The 24,083-nt window shown below is 55.8% G+C and overlaps 1 protein-coding gene across 1 annotated transcript; it reads right to left on the reverse strand.

Moving 5' to 3' along the window:
* On the reverse strand, positions 1-22,538 carry ZNF541 (zinc finger protein 541). Its single transcript, XM_037059566.1, has 15 exons — positions 22,232-22,538; positions 19,497-19,740; positions 16,109-17,948; positions 14,860-14,918; positions 14,411-14,570; positions 14,044-14,211; positions 12,772-13,096; positions 10,639-10,702; positions 10,205-10,347; positions 9,738-9,841; positions 8,471-8,546; positions 7,835-7,923; positions 1,124-1,264; positions 754-935; positions 1-642 (listed from the first exon to the last, which is right to left on the reverse strand). Exons 1-15 carry the CDS (start codon positions 22,536-22,538, stop codon positions 480-482), a joined length of 4,065 nt encoding a protein of 1,354 aa, XP_036915461.1. The 3' UTR covers positions 1-479.
* Positions 22,539-24,083: the final 1,545 nt, after the last annotated feature.

Consider the following 24,083-nt stretch of genomic DNA (forward strand, 5'->3'; position numbering starts at 1 on the left):
GACAGCTGCTCAAGAACCCAATTTAATAAGATTTATAAGTCGACACGTACAAAAAAACAACCCAACAATGTACAAGTCATTGCAAGACTAGGGACTGAGGCGCCAGCGTGCGGCCGTCTGAAGGTACCCCCACTGATTCTCTACATCTTGGCCTTACCTAACAGTGGAGCCCAAGCCCCAAACCGAGGGGCAGGTTGGAGAGCCAGGCAGGTCACACTTGTCCCCTCCCCGGCCTCCCTGCTCCAGGAGTGGGACTGAGAGAAGGGGAGAGACTGTTGCCCTGAAGAGGCCGGGCCTCTGGCGCAGCCGACAGGGGCTCCGCAGCTGTCTGATGACGGCATGCTTCCCCGAGGGGACGGTGAGGACGGGGAAGGCAGAGGGGTGCCCCAATGTCTTGGAAGGGGCGAAGGGAGACACCACAGGGCTGAAAGTCCCCACCCTGAGTGCGGCCTCGCCCTCACTAGCCCTCTGCTCGAGAATCACCACTGCAGGGGGCCGATGTCAGCCCCTTCCTCCTCCTCCTCCTCCTCCTTCAGCTGGAAGGGCTTTGCTGGCCACTTCACCCTGACGATGGGCTCCACGTGGTCCTGAAGCCGGTGCCGCTTCATGTGGGCATTTCGGCTCTTAATCTTGTCAAACACCCTGCGGAGGCACCAGAGGGTGCAGGGCTCAGAGCAGGGTGGGCTCCCGTCCCAGGGAGGTGGTGTGAGTGCGCGGGGGGAGGGGGGGTGCGGGGCAGGGGGCAGGTAGTACCTCTCGCACTCTCTGCAGGGGAAAACACTCTGGCCCTCAGCGCTCCCGGGCAGCTCAGGGGTCCGCTTGGGGCCTGTGTTGGGGCTGGAGATCAGGACCGACTCCCTCCTGTAACCCTTGGTCTTCATCTTTAACTCAGGGGTTGGGCGGTGGCTGGATCTCTCTCGGGGGCTGCCAGTGACCTGCAGAGGAGGCAGAAACCCCAAGAGGCTGCTGACCGCCACCCCCTGACAAAGGAGGCCCCGGGATCCAGGGCCCAGATGTCCACTGCAGGGCAACCCTTCACGTGGGCATGCCTCCCAGCCCCCCGCTGGGCTGGGCAGTGGGCACCCAGCTCAGCACGAAACTGCTGACCCCCACGCCCCTCTACCTTTGCCTCCGTCCTGTCAGCTTCATCCGGCTCTCTCTTGAGCCTTTTCTCCAGCCCCGGGGCTCGGCCGCAGTCAAACTTGATCATTTTTTTCCAGATGTAATAATACTCAACACACTGGGCTACCGTCTTCGTCTGGATCTAGTGAAGGAACACGGACACTGACTGTGGGCAGCCCCGCCCGCTCGCTCAGGGGCAGAGCACCACGGAGTCCTCTCGGGGCACGCGGGCTTCAGAGTGAGGCCACTGGAGCCAAGACCTGGGCAGCAAGGCCATCTGAGAACCCTTCCCTGTGGGGAGGCGCACACGAAGGACAATACAGGATGCTCGCTGTGACATCATGCCTGAGGCCACTGCTTGCCAACCAGGACTAATGAAAGCAAACGCTCTCATGCAGTGGACACCGCACAGCCTCAGTAGGAGCTGGGCAGAGCCCCATGGGGGAAGTGGCCCACGGTGCGGGGAGGGGGAGGTTTGGGTGGCACGCTTTGATCCTGGGGTATTCGGACCCCAACACGTGCTCCTCCCCCCACTAAGAAGTGGTCTCATTATCAATCACTTCTGGAAAGACCAGACAGAATGGAAAGGTTTCATTGTTCTAGAAGGAAAACTTCTCAGGAAAATGAAACTGGCCACTTCAGCACTTCAGAAGATACTTTCTCCTTGTGCATTTTTTTCAGCTTTGTTTGCATTCAAAACAGGACATCCTTGCCTCAGAAATACCCTAGGTTAGAAAAAACTTGGACCCTGTTGCCAAACACGGTGGGACGACAGGAACCATCTAAAACCAGTGATAAGGAACAGTCAGAAGACATGAAACAGTGGCTGGTAAGACACTAGGCACTGGTCCACAAAACTGTTTAGTGAGAAAGAAACTAAAGCACCACCGTCCAACCGACTACCTTGAGAGCACGTCCAGGCCGCGGCCCAGGGAGGGCATCCAGGGAGAGGCCGGCAGGCTTCCAGAGGAGAGGTGGCGCCGGGCGTCTGAGGGGACCAAGGTGGCACGAGTCCACAGACAGGATGGGGTAAAGCAGTAGAGAGAGCTGCACGGAGAAAAACTCCAGAAATCTTGAGAGATTTCCCCTGAAGCGTCAGCCAAGCGCCGAGCAGCACATGCACAGGAGGAGATGACTGGAGTGGGGTGAAGAGCCGCCCAGAGGACCAGGGGAAAAGGTGCCCATCGCCCACACAGGGCTAGGAACAGAGCCTCTTCCCACCAGCCAGGGTGGAAAACCTCCTGAATCACGGGCGCGCTGACAGTGTCCTGAGGAGGACCCTGCCCCGGTAACGAAGAACAATTAATTCTGGACAAGAAGCTGCTCTGGTCCCACCTGAAAAATTCCAGAAGCAATACGCAAAAGGAAAAAAAAGTCGTTTTCAAGTAGGTATGTGACAGAATTGTTCCAGAATATTTATTGAAATGCAAAAATATCCAGCACCAACAAGGTAAAATGCGCCACGTCTGGAATCCAATGTAAAATTACTAGGCATGCAAAATGGAAAATGTGACTTGAAAATGGGGAGAAAATCAGTCCATTGGAGTCAACCCAGAATAAAGACAATTGTTAGAACTGGCAGGGAAGGACCTTAAAAGTTAACGTAACTGTACAATACATGTTTAAAAAGTCAAGTAGAGACATGGAGGATTTAACAAAGACCCATACAGAACTTCTGGAGATGAAAGCCACACTACATGAGATCAATGCCAGATTAGTCGCTGCAGAAGGTAAGATTAGCAAACTTGAAGACACAAAAATGGAAACCATTCAAAATGAACATGCAGAGGAAAGAGAATTAGCAAAACTGAGTATCGGGAAGCTGCGGGCTGTGGGACAACTGCTGGAGGCCGAACACACGCCTAAGTGGAGTCTTCGGAGGAGAAGGGAGGGACCCAAAGAAGAGCTGAGGAAGCAATGGGTGGAGTTTCCCCAAATTTAACGAAGCTATAAACCGACAGGTCCAAGAAGCCCCATGAATCCCAAGCACAAGAAAAAAATGAAGAAAACTACTCCAAATTTTTGTTACAATAAAATTGCTCAAAGCCAGTGCTAATGAGAAATTCCTAACAACAGTCAGCCCCAGAAAAAAGCCATGTTACACAGACAGAGAACAAAAATGAGAAAATAAAGGCATTTATTGTTGGAAATAAAAGCAAAAAGAAAATAAAGCAACATCTTTAAGCTACTTAGAGAAAAACAATTGTCAAAGTAGAATTCTATACTTAAAGATATCTTTCAGAAATGAAAGCAAAATACTTTTTAAAAAAATATTTTATTTATTTATAGAGAGAGGGGAAGGGAAGGGGAAAGAGTGGGAGAGAAACATCAGTATGTGGTTGCCTCTCATGTGTCCCCTACTGGGGACCTGGCCTGCAACCCAGGCATGTGCCCTGACTGGGAATCGAACCGGCGACCCTTTGCTTCACAGGCCCACGCTCAATCCACTGAGCTATACCATCCAGGGGGTAAAATACTCTCTAAGATATACTCTTAAAGCTGAAATAATTCATTGTTAGCAAGCCTGCACTACAAGAAATGTTAAATGATTTACACTGATTTGCTTCGGGAAAATGTTGCCAGAGGGAAATACAGATCTATGCAAAGGAATGCAGAACAATGAAAATGATAACCACATGGGTAAATGTGTAAGATTTATTACTGTCCTGGCCTAGGGTGGCTCAGTGGGTTAGAGCATTGGCCCAATAAGCCAAGGCTGCAGGTTCAATCCCCGGTCAGGGCAGATACAAGAATCAACCAATGAATGGATGCATAACTGAGTGGAACAACAAAGCGATGTTTCTCTCTCACAGAATCAATTAAAAGACTTATTATTTAGATCTCGATAAAAAACAAATGACTGTTGCCCTGGCTGGTGTAGCTCAGTGGATTGAGTGTGGGCCTGCGAACCACACGATTGCAGTTCGATTCCCAGTCAGGGCACATGCCTGGGTTGCAGGCCAGTTTCCAGCAGGGGACACACCAGAGGCAACCATACATTGATATTTCTCTGTCTCTCTTTCCTTTCCCCTCTAAAAATAAATAAATAAAATCTTTAAAAAATGTTTAAAAAAACCACAAATGACTGTTTATGCAAAAATAATAGCACTGTATCGTGAGGTTTATGACATGTAAAATAAAATGCATAACCACACAGTATGAAGGCCGGGAAGAGAGACAGAAGTAGCTACTACAAGGCTTTCATGCGGCATATGAAGTGCTGTCAAATCCCTTGAAGGCAGACTGAAGGAAAGTTTTTTGTTTGTTTGTTTACTTATTGGTTGATTGATTTTATTTTAGAAAGCGAGACAGAGAAAAACATCAATTTATTGTTCTGTATTTTTATGCATTCACTGGTTGATTCTTATATGTGCCCTGACTGGGGATTGAACCTGCAACCTTGGCTCACTGGGCCAACATTACCCAGCTGGGGCTAGACTGTGATAAGTTAATGAGGCACTGAATAAACCCTAAAGCAACCACAAGAGCAGTAAAATGAAGAGTTACAGCCAATAAACCAACAAAGGATATAAGACAGAATTCTAATATTTACTATATTAACCCAAAAGAAGGCAGAAAAAGTGGAAAGGGGAAATAAAGAACAAATTGGACAATCGGAACAAACAACAAATGACAGACTTAAGCCGAAACATCTCAATGATCACATTAAATGTAAATGATACACAAGCCCCAATGAAAAGGCTGAACATTCCCTATAAAAAGCAACACCCCACACCCTCCCCACAAAAATGCACTTTAAATATAAAGACGCAAACAGGTTAAAAGTCAGAGGAGGAAAGACATGAGTCACGCTAACACCAATCAGAAGAAGGCTGGAGTGGCTACTCTATTAATGTCCGAAAAAGGAGACCCAGCAGAGAGCGATCCCAGGGATGAAGAAAATTGCTTCATCGTGACTGAAGGGTCAACTAATCAAGAGGAAGTAAGAACTCTAAATGTGCCCTGGCTGGTGTGGCTCAGTGGATTGAGTGCAGGCCTGCGAACCAGAGGATCGTGGTTTGATTCCCAGTCAGGGTACATGCCTGGGTTGCAGGCCAGTTCCCAGCAGGGGATGCACGAGAGGCAACCATACATTGATATTTCTCTCCTTTTCTCCTTCCCCTCTAAAGATTAATAAATAAAATCTTAAAAAAATAACTCTAAATGTTTATGCGTTGAAGTCAGAGCTTCAGAATATATGAAGCAAAAAATGACAACTGCAAGGAAAAACAGACATCCATAAACACAGTCAAGTACTTGACTATCCCATTCTGAGTAAGTGCTGGGACATGCGGCAGGAGTGTGTGGAAGACCTGAGCCATGGCGTTGGCCACCTTCAACTTGACCTGACATTTACAGAGCTCCACCCAACAGCAGTGAAGTCCACCATGAGTGTGCTCAGAAACTTCCCAAGATGCAGACCACGTTCTGGGCCGAAACAAGGGTTCCATACATTTAAAGGGATTCAACTCATGCAAAGTGTTTCTTTGAACTCAGTGACACTAAATAGAGTATGAATAACATAAGAACTGTAGTCCTGGCTGGTGTGGCTCAGTGGATTGAGTACCGGCCCATGAACCGAAGGGTCACCGGTTTGATTCCTGGTCAGGGCACATGCCTGAATTGTGGGCCAGGTCCCCATTTGGAGGCGTGTGGGAGGGAACTGATTAATGTATTTCTTGTACATCAACGTTTTTCTTCCTCTCTTTCTACATCCCTTCCCCTCTCTCCAAAAATACATAAATTAAATTTAAAAAGAACTCTGGAAAAGCTTCGAATACTTAGATACTAAATCACATGCTTCTACATAATTCACAGGTCAAAGAAAATAAAAAAGTATTCTAGCCTGTATAAAAATGAAAACCCAACGTAGGAAAACTGGTCAAAGCGGTACTTTGAAGGAAAGTTATAGCACAAACACCTATATTAGGAAGAAGGAGGGTCTCAAATCAGTGACCGCAGCTTCCACTTTTAGAAAAAGAAAAAAGAGCAAATTAAACCCAAAGCAACCAGAAGAAAGCACACGATAACGTAGCAGAAACCACTTAACTAGGAAACGATCAGCAAAACCAAAAGCGAGTTCTTGGAGGAAAAAACAGATAAACCTTTAGCCAGAAGGATTAAAGTAAAAAGTTAAATCACACCCTGACTGGTGTAGCTCAGTGGATGGAGCGTGGGCCTTCGAACCAGAGGATCACGGTTCGATTCCCAGTCAGGGCACATGCCTGGGTTGCAGGCCAGTTCCCAGCAGGGGACCCACAGAGGCAACCACACATTGATATTCTCTCCCTCTCTCCTTCCCTTCCCCTCTAAAATTTAAATAAATAAAATATTTTTTAAAAAGTTACTTCACCAATATGAGAAGTGAGACAGGCAGAATCGCTATCATCTGCAGATACAGAAAGGGCAACGTGAGAATATTAGGGACCCCACAGTGCAACACTGGACAACTCGGAAGAAACCCACCGATTCCTGGAGACACGTACTGCCAACGTTCACTCCAGAAGATAATGACCCTGAGCAGCCCCGTATCAATGAAATGAACTGAATTAGTTGTTAAAAACCTTTCCACAGAGAAAACTCCAGGCTTAGGTGGCTTCACTGACAAACGGTTAAGAAGAAATAAAAGCAATTCTAAGCACCATGTTCCAAAACATGGACGAGGGGGAAATGCTTCCCAGAACTGCCCGTGAGGCCGACAACAGCGGGCTCCACAGCCAGACAAAGACACCGTGAGGAAGGAAGCCGCGGACCCGGATCTTTCGTGAACACAGATGAAACACGCTAAACGAAATTTTAACAGATAGAACCCAGCCTGCCACGACCAGGGAGGCCATGAATATAGATGGTAACCCTGAAGTCACACAACTCTGAGAAGAAAACACAGGGAGTCTTTGGGACTGTGGTTTAGGCAGAGACTTCTTAGCCGTGACACCAAAAGCCGGTCCACGAAAGGAAAATCGGCTCGTTGCAATGTGACCCCATGGCAGACCCACTAGAGTGGGTGACCCTGAAAGGCCCGGCCGTTTCCAGTGTCGGTGAGTCTGCGAAACAGCTGGACTCTCGTGTCCCGATGGTGGGAATGTGCGTGGCACAGCTGCTTCAGAGAACAGTTTGGTGGTTTCTTTAAACGCTGACCGCACGCCCACCGGGACATCCACTTGTTCTGCTCCCAGGTGTTTACACCCCCACGGAAAACAAACCAGTAATGTGCCAGCGAGGAGGCGGGCAGGTCACTGTTGGCGGCGGCTGTGCGTACCATCGCTGGTAACCGGGAACCGCCCAGAAGTCCATGATCAGGTGAAGACAAGGAGCTGGAGAGGGACCCCAGGGGCAGGGGGAAGTTTGGGGGGTGACGGATGCATTCTGTGGAGATGGTTTTACAGGGACACGCATGTGTCAAAACATCAAATCTTACACTTTGATTATATGCAGTTTGTGTCCCCCACGTTAAAAAGGAAAAAAATCAGCAGGACATCATGTGCAGCGTGACATCCTACTGCACGCGCGTCGGTGAGAGATCTGCGCAGGCAGAGGAGTGCCTCCGGGCACTGCCAGGCAGAGCTATGGACCAGAAGCAGGACTCCCTGGAGTCGCCCACAACCACGTCTCTTTAAAACTGTGAACCATCACACGCGAGCAGCGTGTGGCCCCGGCCGGCCCTTCTGCCTAGCGGGCTGGCTCAGCCGAGCAAGGCCCGGGCACGCCTTACCGTCTTGTGTATCAGGTAGAAGTCCTTCTTGTGGGCACAGAATGCCTTCTTAAAGAGCCGCTTCTCCACGGGCGTCCAGATGTCCGAGCCTGTGGGGACACGGCCAGGAGGGGGACGGTGCTTCTCCTCCGGCAGCCCAGCCTCCGAGACTGAACCGCAGACCGCCCTCCTGTTTCGACTGCCGGCTCTGAGCACCGGGAATGTGCCGAGCATCCTGCTGAGCCCTGTGTACCCCTCAACCCTACAACCCTCACAAAAACCTCAGCAGGAGGGGACCGTGCCCAATTTACTGCCGCAGCATCTGGGCTTCCCCTGGCCGACTAGCCAAAGTCGGGGGCAGCCTCCTGACTCCAGGGCCGCCGCCCTCCACTGCTGACCCAGCCACCTCCACCCCCTGGTAGCATCGCCCTCCCTGCTGGGCAGAGCCCATGGGGGAAGTACTGGGAAAGGGGAAGGTAGGACCCAACCAGAAGAATTTAGCGCCACCCCCCAGTCCCCCGAGTTTCCCATGACAGGCCCGTCTGGAAAGGCAGGCGAAGCCCCCAAGAGGTACAAGCAGAGTGTGCCATCCAGGCTGACTGGCGAACGGGGATCTCGCGGGGGCGGGGCAACCACTCGGCACCTGGCTCCAGTTACCTGTGTAGCGGTAGTCGGTGAGCGGGTGAGTCTGCGGCTTCTGGGGTCCCCGGAGTAAGAGCGTCTCCAGGGCGACCTGGAACAAGAGGAGAGGCCGGCTACTCGCTGGGGGAGCAGAGGTGAGGGTGAGAGGCCCGCCTCTGCGGGCTCATTCACTCAAAGGCCACTCAAGTCCTCCCCGTCCCAGGGCTGCTCCAAGCAGGGCTGGTCCGCGGCCACCAGCTGGTCTCCGGCTGTGGGCGCGCTGACTACATCACCAGGCACACTCTTGGGGGCAGCAGACACCACTGTTCCGTAGCCAGACTTTCCTCGTGAGGGGCCGGTGCAGGGACTCGTTCTGGCACAAGCCCCTTATTCCTCCAGGGACCAGCATTTTCAGGGCCGCTGCCCTTGCCTGTGGCCACTCTGTGTTTTCCTCGAAGCGCTAATCACTGTCTAATGATGTTAAAAATGTATTTCCCGTTTGACTCTCCTACAATGTGAGCCCCACGAAGAGAGGGATTTTGTCCTGCTCACCAGCGCAACCCAGTCAGGACCGGTGTGTCGCCGGCAGGGCCCAGGGCAAAGAGAAACGTGGGGCCCTTTCCCTCAGACGTTAGGTATTTCCAGACAGCGCCATCAGAGTCGTACGCCAGGCGCTGGACCGAGCCCGCCCTGCCCCGGGGCCACGGCACCAGCAGCTCAGCGAGACCCAATAACGAGGCGATGCCCTGCTGAGCACCTCCCGCGTGCCAGCCACCCCTCCCAGCTTGAGAAAAAGCAGAACTGCCGCCTCCTGGGTCCCTAAGTTGCTAACTTAACCTCCTCTCCTGCTCCTCTGAGTGGGACTTTCATTTATTCCCTAAAGCTTAGGATCGTGAGGAGGGTCCTTTGGACAAGGCGGAGGCGTTTCTCCTGCCCCAGGCGCTGCCACTGTGGGTTTTGGGTCAAAAAGCGAAAGCTCGGTAAATAAACTAGGTCAACACGGGACCTGAGCCGGGTCCACGGGCTCCCCTCAGCTGCCCCCACAGCCCCTGGGATCTCACAGGGGCCTGGGCCCCCGGTTGCCTCGATAAACAGCCACTTCACTGAGCCCGGGGCCGCCCATTCCCCTCTGGTGTTCGAGGGCCACACCAGTCCCAGAGCCACGGGGGAAGGATGGGTGGCCTCCCTTCGTTTTCACAGCTGCACCCCCCTCCGCTCCCCACGCAGAAGGGGCGCCGCAGGTACCTGCAGCCCCAGCGCAGGACAGCGGGGAGCGCCCCTGCGCGCCGCCCGGCTCCCTCACCTGGACGTTGCCCTGCGCCTCGTGCAGGCAGTGCAGGGCCAGCTCCAGGTTGGTGCCCCCTCCCGGCACGACGCTGGAGCAGGCCACGTTGCAGAGCTCCGTCACTGTGCAGGAGAGCGGCCCCGCAGGGTGCAAGGGGGAGGAGGACGGGTCAGCCAGGGCCGGGGAGGAGGCCCCCCCACCCGTGGAGACAGCCAGGGAAGGCACTCCTTGTCACCATCTCCCTCACGCTTCTGCTAAAAGCAGGTCGAGGAAAGGGACGGACAGGGAGGAAGGACGGCCTGGCCAGCCACCACGTCAGCAGAGAGGTGGGGACAGGGGACAGCGGCCTGGGAGAAGCAACTCTGGACTGAGCTTGTCCCCACCCCCAGGGGACACTGGTTCATGGACAAGCGGAGAAGTGGGAAGAGAGACTCCTGGGGCGGGGGGGGGGGGGGACAGGGAATTTGGCCGGAGGTCCCAGCCACCTCTGTCCTGCGTTTCCAGGTTGGTCGTCATGTCTCCCCACGGCTTCCAGACCAGAGAGGCCACGTGTCCATCGATGCCCGCCAGCGACCTGTCCTGCAGCTCTGGGATCTCGGCCTGAAAGCGGCTCCCTAAGTTGATGTGTCTGAAACGAGGCCATACACAGACGCGCCCTCGACAATTCGACCTGGAACCCCTGGGCCACAGGCATTCTCCCCCATGGGCCCCACTAGGGCATGTCCGGGCAGAGGAACGTTGGGGGAACCTTTCACGTGGACCTGGAGAAATCCGCCACCTGTCTCCTGGGGAGGCCCGCAGCCACCCCCAGACCTCCAGTGACCCAGGGGACCTTGGGCACAGCCGACCCTGGGCGCCAGGAGCGTGAAAGCCACCTGCTTTGGGAGGACTCTCCGGGCCCTCGTCTGTGCGGACTCACGGTTCAATGCTGATCTTGGTGTCGTCCTTCACCACACAGATGCCGAATGCGTCATCCTTTCGATCTGGAACACACACCACGAAGAGCCTCAAGAAGACTGATGAGAAGTGACCCAGGGCCCCTTCTTCCTGCCCTCCTGGAGCAGCTGAGGGCAGGCTCTCGAAGGCCGCACGGCACAAACGTCCTCAGAAACTTACAGAGGGGGCTACCACGTGACCTGGCAGCCTCACGTCAGGGTATTCACCCGGCAGAACTGAAGCCGGGGTCTCAAGGCCGCACTCCCCGCTGTGCTCCCTGCAGCACCGTGCACGACAGCCAGGATGGGGGATGAGGCAGTGACCGTGCCGGAGAGCCGGCAGAGAGGGCGTGGCGTGTTCCCACAGCGGATGCCACTCCGCCTGGGAAAGGGAAACCCTGCCACACCAAGGAGGCAGACCAGCCCCGAGGACACCGTGCTAAGCGACTAAGCCGGTCCCAGGAAGACATACACTGGGTGATCCCACTTACGTGGAGGCCCTGAAATGGTCACATCCCCACGACAGAAGGGTGGATGGTGGTTTGCAGGGCCTGAGGGACTGGGCAACGGGGAGCCACTAACCAACGGGCGTTGACGCTTCAAGTGAGCAAGACTGATGAGCTCTCGAGGCGCACTGGGCAACGGCACCCAGGGTCCCCACGCCGCATGTAGGGTCCCCACGCCGCACCCAGGGTCCCCACGCCGCACCCAGGGTCCCCACGCTGTCTCACACACTTCCACGTTTGTATAAAACGTGTAAAAGGGCAGATCTCATGTCCACTGTTCTTACTGTAATAAAATAAATTAAAAAAAAAGACTGCATGGAAGGTGGACAGGACTTCTGGAAAAGTACAGTAAGGAACTCAAACAACAAATTAACTGATAAAAATTATACTTAAAAGACAGTCAGTTCAAGTCTCTGGAAGTTGTCCTAGGCACGCGAGAAACATTTTAAGCATCTTAGGAAACACACACCTGAGAAAACTAATGAAATCTTCATAAAATAGAGTCAGTGACACCTGAGCAGGACTCCCGCCCTCCTGGCCCCTGGCCAGTGACAGCCTCTACCCAGAGCGGGCCAAGGGGGCGGGGCTCCCTCTCCCCCCAGCTCTCACGCTCCAAGGATTAAAGGAAGGTAGGATGCTAATGTCTCATCAAAGACAGAATACCATTAAGAAACAAATTATTTTTTAAAAACCGAACCAAACAAAAGCTCTGGGGTTAGAGAAGTATAATGACTGAAGCGAGGTCCAACTACAGACGTGAATGGGCAGGAGATACGGCCCACGAGCCGCTGAGATGGGGCTGCGGAGAAACCAGAACCCCCGTGAAGCACTGTGGGGGTCAAACCCAGCCCTCGTCTTTTGGATACCGGAGTTGCCAGAAGGCCCAGCAACCCCACCCCTGGGTACCTGCCCAGGAGAAATACCAACAAATATCCACGTGAAAACCTGGACAGGAGTGTCCGCAGCAGCCTGGTTTCCGTAGCCTGGAACGGGAAGGCACCTAAAGGCTCATCTCCTGAGGGGCGGACACAGAGAACAACGTCTGCCCGGACTACGGGATGCCGCCCAGCCGAACGGAGGAGGGGGCTCCGATCCACATGACAGCAGGGCGGGATGATACCGCACTAGGTGACGAAACCAGACACCAAAGGCCACGGGTGACCTGACTCATGCAAAATGTCCAGAACCAGCACCGAGCAGAGGAAGCAGACCGGCAGTTTCCGAGGCTGCTGGGGAGACTGGGGCGACGGGGGTGTGACGGTGCTGCATCTGGGGGTGGCAAAAACGCCGTCCAGCGGACTGAGCGAGGAGCGCGCAGCCCTGTAAGCACACCGAGAAACATCGCGCACTGGAGGCGATGACTCATCACGCGGCGTGTAAAGTGGGTCTCACTGAAGCCATTTGGGCAGCTACGTGGGAGGGCAGGCAGAGGGTGGTCAGGCTCAACGGCCTCTGTGGCTTCTTTCTGGCTGAAAAACTCTGACACCCGGGAAGGCTGCTGGTCACAGTTGGCCCCGGGGACACTTATAAGAGCCACGGGGCCAGGGCCACAGGAGGGAGAGACTCCGGACCGGACGCTGTGAGGGAGGCCGCCGCACGAGGCCCACTCACCCAGCGCGGTGCTGAGCAGCTTGTCAGGACCGGCCCGCCCGGACGCGACGCAGAGGGTGCTGAAGTACAGCCCGGAGCCCTCCCGGATGGGGCTGAGCATTGGGGGCGGCGTGTAGGGGGGGCACTGGAACAGCCCCTGCAGCAGGCGGTCCACCAGGAACACGGGGGCCCGCAGGTAGCTCTGGCGGCACCTCCCCAGGCCCGGCTCCCCGAACGTGCAGTGGGGTGGCGGGAAAAACAAGGCCTGGGACTGCGGGCGCTTCTTGCGCTTCCTGTGCTGGCTGCTCTCCCTGCCGTCTCTCTCTTCCACGTCCTTGTCCTGTCCCTGGGGAAGAAGAGAGTGCAGAGGGGTTGCCTGGAGCCACCTGCCACTCAGCTCAGTCTTCAAGATGGCACGAGGGAAGGAGAGGGGAACGGACCATGGGGACAGAGGGAAGCATGACACGCACACACACCCAAGCATCTGTGCTCAGGACCCTCGGGAAGGGAGGCCGGGCAGGGCCCCACCTTGGGCCGGACCCCAGCCCTAGTGCCTGTGGCGTTCGAGGCCCGAGCCTCCCTGTGCACCCACACTCCAAGCAGAGGCCCTGGGAAACTTGCGAGGCCACTTTCCGTTGTTAGTACCGACATTTACACGGCAGGGGCCAGAGACACAGTGTACCAGGGTGACCAAATGAAAACTGGTTCCCCTCCAAATGACAGCAGCTCCTGTGAGACCAGCAACGGGGTCCACGCTCCCTGTCCCCAAGTCCAGCTTGCACTGTCCCGGGCAGGATCCTTTAGTACAGGCTGAAGACTGACTGCCTGAACTCACCGTGTTCTCTCTCACCTGCACACAGTCTCCCCTCCTCTCTGCCACTCTTATTCCTTCTCGTCCTCCAGGTCTCAGCTCCAGCACCCCCTCCTCCTGGAAGTCCTCCCTGACCTCCTCAGGCTGGGTCTCTGTCGCCCCCTCAGGGCTTCCCCAGCTCCCTCTAATGTCTCCCTGCCCCCAGCCCTGCCCATTCTGGGTCACCACTGTCTGGGGACAGGTCTATCTACTATGCTGGCCTCGGAGCCCCAGGAGGGCAGGAAGAGGGTGTCATGGTCCCCTGGGGTCCCCAGAACCGTCAGCACAGGGCTGGGCACAGAGGAAGCTCAGCGGATGCTGAGTGAATGAATGGATGGGTGAACATGCAAACCCAGCTCTTCTGGAGGCAGGATGTTTGGGGGCGTTTGTTTGGGCTTCTCCCACCGCCTCCACCTGCAGGAAGGGCACCGCCCAGCACCCACCTTGGCCGTGCCGCCCAGGGCTCGGTGTGCTGCAGCCACAGGCACCGACGTGGGCATCTCCAAAGGGGCCGCGCTGTCCAAGGACTGCTGGACTCCTGGGGGACTCTGCCCATCCCCCTCTGGCCTCAGCACCTGTCTTGTTGGCTTGCAAAACTCTGCACCAAACACCTGCAGGCAGAGAAAAGGCCGCTCTTGAGGGGACACAGCCGGCAGGGAGCACAACAGCTGAGCCTGCCCCACCCCAGGCCTCCCTGCGCCCCCACGATGGAAGACACCTCCACCTCGAGAGAAATGGCACCCAGGCACTGACGCCCCAAAGCCTGGCAGAGACCCAGGGAGCACAGGGCCTGCTGCGTGCGTCCTTCACCTGCTGCTCCTGCTTCCCTCGAGGCGACGGCCACTGGTCGCTGTGGAAGCACATGTGGCTGCTCAGCCCCTTCTCGGTGTAAAACATCTGGCTGCAGTTCCTGCAGACGTAGGTGCCCCGCAGCTCCGCGCCGTCCGCAGGGGCCCCGAGGTGCTGGCTGCTGCGGGGGACACGGCAGGAGGGAAGAGCGCCAGAGTGGGACTCGGCCCGGTCACTGGCTCCTTTGCTTTTTTCAAGTCTGACCCACTGACAGCTAGAGGTGAACCCTAAGTCACGGAGCTGACACCCCAATTCTTCAGGGCGTGGTGCGAGCCTCTTCAGGACTGACGCATCCAGAACCCCTTTCCCAGGCCCGGCCCTTGGCGGCCACCAGAGGACTCCCGAGGGTTGCACTCCCCCTGGTGGGCAGGAGGGGGCGGTGCGGGGAGAAGAGGGCCTTCTGAACTCACCATCCACCTGCCAGGTTCTCCTCCTTCATCAGATGGGGGAGCCGGTAGATATTTCCGCCCTGCAGACAGAAATACGCCTGAGCCCACACACCAGATGAGGTTGGCAAGAGCTAAAACTCTAAGACTCGTGGAAGAAAACACATGTAATTCTTTGTGACCGGAGATTAGGCAAGGGTTCCTTGCATGACACAAAAACAAAATAACAAGGTGGTTCATCAAAACATGTGCTCTTTAAAAAACATCATCAAGAAAGTGAAAAGAGCCTTGACTGCTGTGGCTCAGTGGCTGAGCGCCAGCCTGGGAACCAAAGGGTTGCTGGTTCGATTCCCAGTCAGGGCCCATTCTGGGTTGAGGGCCAGGTCCTCAGTAGGGGGCGCATGAGAGGCAACTATACATGAATGTTTCTCTCCCTCTTTCTCCTTCTTTTCCCCTCTCTAAAAAATAAATAAAATCTTTAAAAAAATTTAAAAAAGAAGAAAGTGAAAAGATATCTATGATCGTTGAAAGTCACAGATACCTGGTAAGGACTTACAGTCAGGATACATAGAGAACTCTTACAGCTCAACAATAAAAAGTCAAATAACCTAAAAATGGGCAAACTATCTGAACAAACACACCAAAAAGGAGACACCAGTGGCCCATAAGCACATGCTCAACATCATTCCCCGCCAGAGCAACGCAGGTCAGACCAGCCGAGAGACCGCCGCACCCCACAAGGACGGCGAGGACGCGAACCAGACCCCACGGGTTGGGGAGGGTGTGGGGAAGCCGGAGCCCTCCCACGCGGTGGGCAGGAAAGGAAAGTGAAGCGGATGCTTTGGAAAACAGCGGGGCAGCTCCTCACGTGGTCGAACAGTTACCCTCGGACCCAGCAATTCCGTGCCTAAGTATTTCCCGAGAGCAATGAAAACATACGTCCACACAAAGACATGTACACCAATGCTCACTACTCGGGATGGCCAGGAAGTGCAAACCACCCCAAAGTCACCTGAGGAGGGGCGAACAAAGCACGTGCCTGCACAAAGGACTACCACGCAGCCTCACGAGCGGAGCACAGACCCGCCTCCACGTGGGTGGACTTGGGAAGCTGGCAAACCCACAGGGACTGAAGGTGACTGGTTCAGGGTCGCCAGGGGCCGGGAGGGAGGGGAGCACTGCGGGACCGTGGGGGGTTTTGGGGGGTAAAAGGTTCTGGCAGGAAGTGGTGGCAGAAATGCGGCACTGGGATTATACTGAAAGCCACGGATACCTGGATTCTGTTGAATGTCGTCAGCTTGGACTTGGAGTCACGGGGGGGACCTGCCAGGGGCCCGGCTGAGGAGAAGGAGGCCATGGCCACCTGGCTGGGAGAGGCTGTGCAGCAGGTGTCCAGTTTCGCCTTCTCCTTCCGGAAGCCCGAGAAGCGCTGGGCCCTGGGGTTGCTGGAGAAGGGCCTGTGGCCTCCGCCCCGGGAGCAGGCCGTGCTCTTGTCACCCTTCGAGGCTCCAGGTGCAGCACCGCTCTCAGCGGGGGCCTGCCTCTTGGGGACTTGAGCTCCTGGGGCCTCGTCCCCACCGGACTGGGTCTGCTGTGGGCCGCCGGGGGAGAAGATGTCCCCCAGGTCCAAAGTCCCTTTTGTGGGCCTCAACTGCTTGGCCAGAGAGATGTCTGGATTCCCAGGAGGGTCCAGAGATGACACAGTGAGGGACGGTGGAGTGGCGGCCCCTTTCGGTCCTCCCTTCGAGTCCCGTTTCACGCTGCCCGGAGAGGCCGCTCTGGGGCACGCGGGTGTGGTTTTCCTCTGTTGAGCCGGGGACCCCTCCTGCTCCAGGCTTCCCGGGCCAGCGTGGACAGAGTCGGCACTGGGTGTCAGCATCAGGGGCTGCTGGGGCCAGGGCCCTGGCGTCAGGGCAGCCTGCGTGCCCTCCGGTGTGGGGAGCTGGGAGGACGCAGCGGCCACCTGGGTGTGGGAGAAGACCCGCTGGGACTTGGCGACCATCTGCAGCACCTGCATCTGCTCGTGGCTCACCAGAGGCTCCTGCGACTTCAGGAACAGCTGCCGGAAGAGTGGGGTGGTGTCTGACGCCGGGAGCCCACCGGGCTGCTGGACCTCCTGCAGGCTGGGCTCCCCAGGCTTCGGCCACAGCACAGTGTCACAGTCAAACTTGCTCTCCTTGGAAGCCCAGGAGGAGTCGTCTTCCCCACCCGCATGTCTGGGGTCACCCGAGGGGGAGAGGGGCAGCACATCCTCCAGGCTGCAGCCGGCACCGGGAGAGGGCTCCCTGGCGGGGGAGGCACTGCTGGGCCCCAGGCCACACTCGGGGCCCTCGGGGGTCTGCACTGCAGGGGCCCTTCGGACCACGAACACACTGCTCCCTCTGCTCCTGGGGCAGCCCGGCAGGCCCCGGTTGCGGAGCCAGGGGAGGTTGTGGTTGGGTGGCTGGGAACCAGAGGAGACCGCCTGGCCTCGGAACAGCGGCAGGCAGGTGGGCAGGGGGCCTCCCTCAGGCCAGCCCTCCAGGGTAGGCGGCAGCTGGAGCAGCCAGGGCTCGGACTCAGATGGGTCAGGGCCACCGTCCTCTGCCCCCCTTGCGAGGGCGGCTGTGAACACGTCGGTGACAGGCTCCTTCTGTGGGGGGTGAAGCTCCTCAGGAACCTCAGGGCCCAGGGTTCCTGGGGCTGCTGGAGCGCTGGTTGGGGTGCAGGAGGAGGACCCCGAGGAAGGCGGGCAGGGACAGGCAGGGTTCCTGGTGTCACTGCCGTCTGCAGGCCCTGCGGGGGCTGTGCAGTGGGGGGGGACCTTCTGGTGGACGAGGCTGCTGACAATACAGCGAAGGAGGTCCCGGCTGGGCAAGAGGGCGCCGGGGGGCCTGGCTTCCGGGGGCGTCAGGGACCGCAGGCCGCTGGGCCCCAGCAGGCCAGCCGCCTCCTGGGCGTGGGGGGGGTCCCCGCCGGCCTCCTCCTCCGGGGGGGCTTCCTTCAGGATGCACAGGCCGTGCTGGACCTCGTAGTGCCGGCGCAGGGAGCGGTAGTCGCAGTAGCTCTTGCTGCAGCCCTGCTCCATGCAGACAAAGGGCTTGGTCTTCTGGTGGGTGAGCATGTGCCCGGTCCTGGGGTCACACACGGGAAGGGGGGTCAGCGGCACGCCACCAGGGCCTTCCCCGAAGGGACCCCGAGGGGGCCCCCCAGCCCGAAGCCACACTCAGCCCCCACTAGGGTGGCAGCAGTCTGGAAGGGGTGCCCCGGTCCCTCACCCTTAAGGAAGCCCCGCGTGTGAGGAAAAAACAGATCAGTGGAAGCCAGGCCACAGTTCCCAAAGTGGGATCCCCAGGAACACCAGGCCTCCAGAGTCACATCCACCCCCCCACCCCGAGGGCTTGGGCGCAGCTGGCAAATACGTGTCAAAAAACATTAGGTGCTCCTGGGAGGTTCACCGGCACAGGAGCAAACTTAAAAAGCCACACAACAGGCACAGAAGCACCTGTGGCGGTGCTTCTTGAGGTGGTGCTCCTTGTGGTGGTCCTCAAGGAAGGCAGGTCTGCCTTATCCTCGGGCTCCTCTAAGGGGCCAGCTAGCAACCTGGAGCCCCCAGAGCAAAGAGAAAAACATTTACAGATGCCCAATCTGAAAACCTTTCCAGAAAACAGTGGAGTGTCCCCATAGTTTCTGCAAACATACATGTGTACAAGGGCGTTATGTTTACGTCATCCTTATGTCCACATTAATGTATCATAAATGTAACTAGGTGAGTAAATCACCCACTGGGTTCCCAGCAGCCCTACTGCGCACAGTCATACAGGTGGCACGTGGGGTACGTCCTATAAAACACAAATCCTTCCCAAAGGCTGATCTGCGGCCTCCCTCTGAGAAGCAGCAGAGAAGGGGTCAGGAGACCCCACTTCCAGCCCCTACTGTTACCCATTTCTGATGTGAGCCAGTGGCTTCCCTTCCTTCAGGGCTGGGTGGGCAAGATGCTAAAGCGAAAGATGAATCAGTCAGAACCCTCTGCAGAGGCCGGGAGCGCTGTAAAAACTCAAGGGGCTGTACCGCCCACATGCACGTCTCTCGGTTTGAAAAAGCCCGTCTTTCCTCCCTCACTAGCCACAAAAGCTCGTCATGCCTAAAACATCGAGAACACAGGGCATTCGGCTCCTAACTCTTAGAATGAGCTCTCTTCTTAAAAATCAAGAGTTAAAAAAGAAAACCCAGAGTTAACGTTCCCTGGCCACGTTCTAGAAACAGGCGTTTCAGACGCCCATGTCCACCCCAGACGTGTTCCTCGGACACCCACTGGGGCCGGGAGCTCTGGGAGACCGACTCCTTGCGGGTCAGAACTGCCTCCAGGGCGAGCCACTGCGTGCCCTTGAACCACAGCAGCAATTTCCTCACTGGTGAGAATCTGGGGGCTCCGGAGGGCGACCCCTGCAGGGCAGCACCAGACCTGTCCCAGGGCACTGGCAGCGTGAGGCGGCCGAGTCTGTGCTAAGCACAGGTGACACCCACCTGGGGAACACGGAGGTGGGGCAGCCCAAGGGCAGGTGGGACAAGGTGGTCTGGGAGGCAGGGACAACACCCAGGAGCGCCCCTCTTACTGCTCCCCGCCACTGTGCCCCGGCCCCTGGAGAGCCCTGGGGGTGGGGGACCAGACTCCAACGTACAGGTGGTCCTGCCGCTTGAAGGCCTTGCTGCAGATCTTGCAAATGTGCTTCCTCTCCTGGCTGTGCGTCAGGTAGTGCTTGCTGAGCGAGCTGGCGCTGCTGAACACCTTCCCGCAGAGGCTGCAGTCCAGGAGCGGGTTCTGGGGGGAGCTGTGCTGCCGCTTCCCTTTCCGTGCGCTCCCGGCGGGCGCCCTGCCTCCTTCCTCCGGCTCTTTAGGCACCTTCAGCGAGCCGAGCCCCAGGTCTAGACAGAGGGGAGAGCGTAGGTTACAGATGTCCGGGGAAATCAGACGGCAGCACGCTACAACGCGGACCCGCAGTGGGCTGGGCGAGATGACCAAGGACTTCCCCACGTGGCAGCTCTATTTGCAGAGAAAACAGGCTTTGGGCCCAGGCGAGGGGGAGCAAGTACCCGGTGGGGCCGCACAGTCCCCGTGCGGTGTGGCCACAGCAGCAGCCGGAAGCTCTGCTGGGATGAAGTGACCAGGTCAGGCAGGGTCTCGCGGCCACACCACCAGCGGCACTCACGGAAAGGCCACCGGGAAACGCATACTCCAAAACTTAGAAAAGTCTAAATCCTTTCTCCCGACCCATGCTCCCCGTGGGTTTTTAACTAAGGACATAAAGGCGGATTCGTACAGAGTCAGCTGCCAGGGCGTGAATGGCAGCGCTGTTTTTCTGGAGAAATGTTAGAAACGACCTCTTATCTGACATGAGGGCCTTTGGGTCGCTGTGTTGGGGTCTAAATGGAGTGGGGCGTGAGCGTCTGAGGTAAAACTCTAGAATACCCGACGACCTGAGAGGACGTTCACGCCACACTCAGAAGAAAGCAGCCTGTAGCTAAATGAAACGGTCCCAGTCTGAGAAACGGACATTTATTCAGAAAACAAACTGAGAGGGTGGACTGACTGGTGGGGCTGTGGGTCACTTTTACTTTCCTCTTCACGTGCACCTGAATCGTCCATGCTTCCCATAGCCCTGGGGTAAAACGGTGTTTTAGGGGTTGCACCGTCAGAGACACTGGGCCAGGGCCGGGAATGTTCAGGTGGCAGAGGGGAGAGGTTTTCAAGTATCCAGCGGGCCGGCATGCGGAGGAGGGAGGGCATGCTTCTGCCTTGCTCCAAGGAACAGGGTTGGGGTGGTCACTGAAGAGTCACAGGAAGCTAATTTAGAACCACTGGAGCCGGCAGGGTTGTGGGCGTGGGGACTCTGCAGGCTCGCTGCTGTGTTCCGGCTCCCGGACTCCCCACGTGGGCACCGGGAGGCACTGGTGGGTCCTGGAAGACTGTCTACCCCTCACACTGGTCACCGAGGGGCATCGGGCTGCCTCGTGAGCTGGCAAGCTGAGGAATCACCACTTAGCGAAGGCGCTGCAGAGGCAGGATCCATGAATCCAAAGGGCGGGAGGGATGGAGATGGGAGGGGGCGGCGATGAAGGACCCCCGACGCCAAGTCTCCGTAGCTGGGATGCAGCACAAGAGACACAGCAGAAAGGGGTGAGACTCACGTCCCAACTTGCCCCTGCACGCGGGCCACCTGTCACTCACTGGCCTGGTCTATGTCTTCTTCATGTGAGAATTACTGTGATGAGTGCTCAGATGGCCCAACGGTTTAAATGAGAGAAAACAGGCTTCCCTCTGGGGAAAGTCTGGTCTTGCTAAGTTACTTTTTAAAATGCTTACTAGTCCTGGCTGGTGCAGCTCAGTGGATTGAGCGCAGGCCTGGGAACCAAAGGGTTGCCGGTTCAGTTCCCAGTCAGGGCCCAGGGCTGGGTTGCAGATCAGGCCCACAGTAGGGGACACAGGAGAGGCAACCACACATTAATGTTTCTCTTCTCTTCTTCTCTTTCCCCACTCTCTAAATAAATAAAATCTGGGTCTTTTAAGCAAGCGTTTGGGGCACTTTTTCAGCGGCTTATTCCAATTAACAGCCATACTGGTTTGCAGGGCTTCTGCTCCGGACGTGACCTTGTGCCTGCACACGCACCTGCACACCTGTGCGTTCGGACCAGGTCTGCCGATCTCAGAGACACCGTGACCTAGGAGCCGAGGGAGAGGGCTGAAAACAAAACCTGAATTCATCTTGTGGGGGCCCCTGAGGGCCAACCACAGGGAACTTAACAGAGGCCTTTGGAGTCCGTTGGTTCTCCCTTGGCGCCTCCACTGCAGAGGAGAGACTGAGGAATGAATCAATGGACCGACCTGACATCAATTTGGGTAACAATATGGGTAAAACCCATTGTCATCTGCCCAGGGCTTTACAGCCCACAAAGTGCTTTCACATTCATTTCTCCTTTTGCTTCCTTCTGCTGTCACCATGTGGGGAGGAAGAGCGGGTGTCAGTGTTCCCCCACTGGACGGATGAAGAGGCTGAGGCCGGGGCGGTTTAGAAGAAGCAGATGGACGGGACCCCCACTCCTTCTGGAAATGTGAGAGGACCCTCGGAAACGCAGTCGTGGACAGAAAAGTCTCCAGTGAACTCACAGGTCGGCCCACCCCACACCCATCGGCACATCCCCAGACACCCAAACTGTGCCACGGTACTCCCCAATGTCAGCGTTCACTTTTCTTGAGCAGGAAGTTGGGCACAATCCCCAAGTGGAAAAAAGTGACCTCTCCCTACTCACCTGTGGAAGAGACACAATGTTGTAACCAATCTGTGCGGCACCAGCCCCAGTGGCCGCCAGAACTTCCGGCCCACCCCCCAGGCCCACGGCCCCAGGTGGGCAGCGCTACCTTGTGAGGACATCTGCGACTCCGGGTGTGCACACTCCTTCAGCGGCTTCCCAGGCGCCGGGTCCTTCCCCGAGTGCAGTGACACCATGTCTGCACTGTCCTCCAGGGCCTCGCTGGGCACGTCGGGTGTCAGGAGGCCAGAGTCCAGGTCCACACCGCTCAGGCTGGCATAGAACAGGTCTCGTGTGCTGGGCCCCAGGTCCTGGCCGAGGGCGTCACTGCAGTCGGGTCCCTGGCTCTCAGAAAACAAAGGCAGGTGCACCTTCGACGGCAGGGCCCCCTCGTCCCCCAGGCTGTACCGGTCCATGGCCACAGGTGCCGCACAAGGGCTCGGGGAGGAGAGCGCTCTTGGTGGTGAGTGATTCCTGCAAACGAACGAGGAGGAGTCAGAATCATAAGATGGCAATGCCACGTGCTGGACGGAGGGCGGACTCCGCGTTCCAACGGACCTGCACTGGGGTCTGTTCTCTGACGCTTAAGAGCCACGTGACCCTGGGAAAGTCACTTACGCTCCACAAGACCCAGTGTCCTCAGCTGTAAATTGGGCATCAGGGTAGTTCCATCATGAAGTGGTTGTGAGGAATAAATGAAAGGGGGTCCAGCCCATGGGGGGCTGCACTGACCTCTTCTCTGGCTATAAATAAATACATAGAAATATGAGGAAAATATTTTTAAATATTTTATTTAAAAAGAAATTTTAAGTATATTTTATTGATTGTGCTAATCCCCCCCCTTTCTTCCCCTCTGCCCTGCACACACCCTCCCACCTGCATTCCCCGATCCTTAGTTCATGTCCATGGGTCGTATATGCAAGTTCTCTGACTTCTCTGTTTCCGATACCATTCTTAACCTCTTCCCGTCTGTTTCATGCCTACCAATTATGCTTCTTCTTCCCTGTACCTTTCCCCCCATCCTCCCTTCCCCTCCCCACTGATAACCCTCCATGTGATGTCCATTTCTCTGATTCTGTTCTTGTTCTGGTCGTTTGCTTAGTACTCGTTTTCATTGTTCTTTTTCTTTTTTAGGTTTAGTTGTTGATACTTGTGGGTTGGTTGTCATTTTACTGTTCATAGTTTTTGATCATCTTCAATGTCTTAAATAAGTCCTTTCAACATTTCATATAGTTAGGGCTTGGTGATGATGAACTCCTTGAATTTGACCTTATCTGAGAAGCACTTTTATCTGTCCTTCCATTCTAAATGAAAGCTTTGCTGGATAGAGCAATCTTGGCTGTAGGTCTTTGGATCTCATGACTTGGAATACTTCTTTCGAGCCTCTTCTTGCCTGTAAGGTCTCTTTTGAGAAATAGGTTGACAGTCTGATAGGCACTCCTTTGTAGGTGACTGTCCCCTTATCTCTTGCTGCTTCTAGGATTCTCTCCTTCATTTTAATCTTGGCTAATGTAGTTATGATGTGCCTTGGTGTGTGCTTCCTTGGGTCCAAACTCTTTGGGACTCTCTGAGCTTCCTGGACTTCTTGAAAGTCTATTTCCTTCACCAGACTGGGGAAGTTTTCCTTCATTATTTGTTTAAATAAGTTTTCAAATTCTTGCTTGTTCTTCCCCTTCTGGCACCCCTATGATTTGGATATTGGAATGTTTAAAGTTGTCCTGGAGGTTCCCAAGCCTCTCCTCATTGTTTTGGATTCTTCGTTCTTTATTCTGTTCCAGATGGATATTTATTTCTTCCTTTTGTTCCAAATCGTTGATCTGAATCCTGGTTTCCTTCCTGTCACTGTTGGTACCCTGAACATTTTGCCTTATTTCACTTTGTATAGCCTTCATTTCTTCCTTCATTTTGCGACCAAGCTCAATCAGTTCTGTGAGCATCCTGATCATCAGTGTTTTGAACTC

Source organism: Sturnira hondurensis, unplaced genomic scaffold, assembly GCF_014824575.4.
Source record: "Sturnira hondurensis isolate 20B ecotype Veracruz unplaced genomic scaffold, ASM1482457v3 Scaffold0001020, whole genome shotgun sequence".
NCBI classification, from domain to species: Eukaryota; Metazoa; Chordata; class Mammalia; order Chiroptera; family Phyllostomidae; genus Sturnira; species Sturnira hondurensis.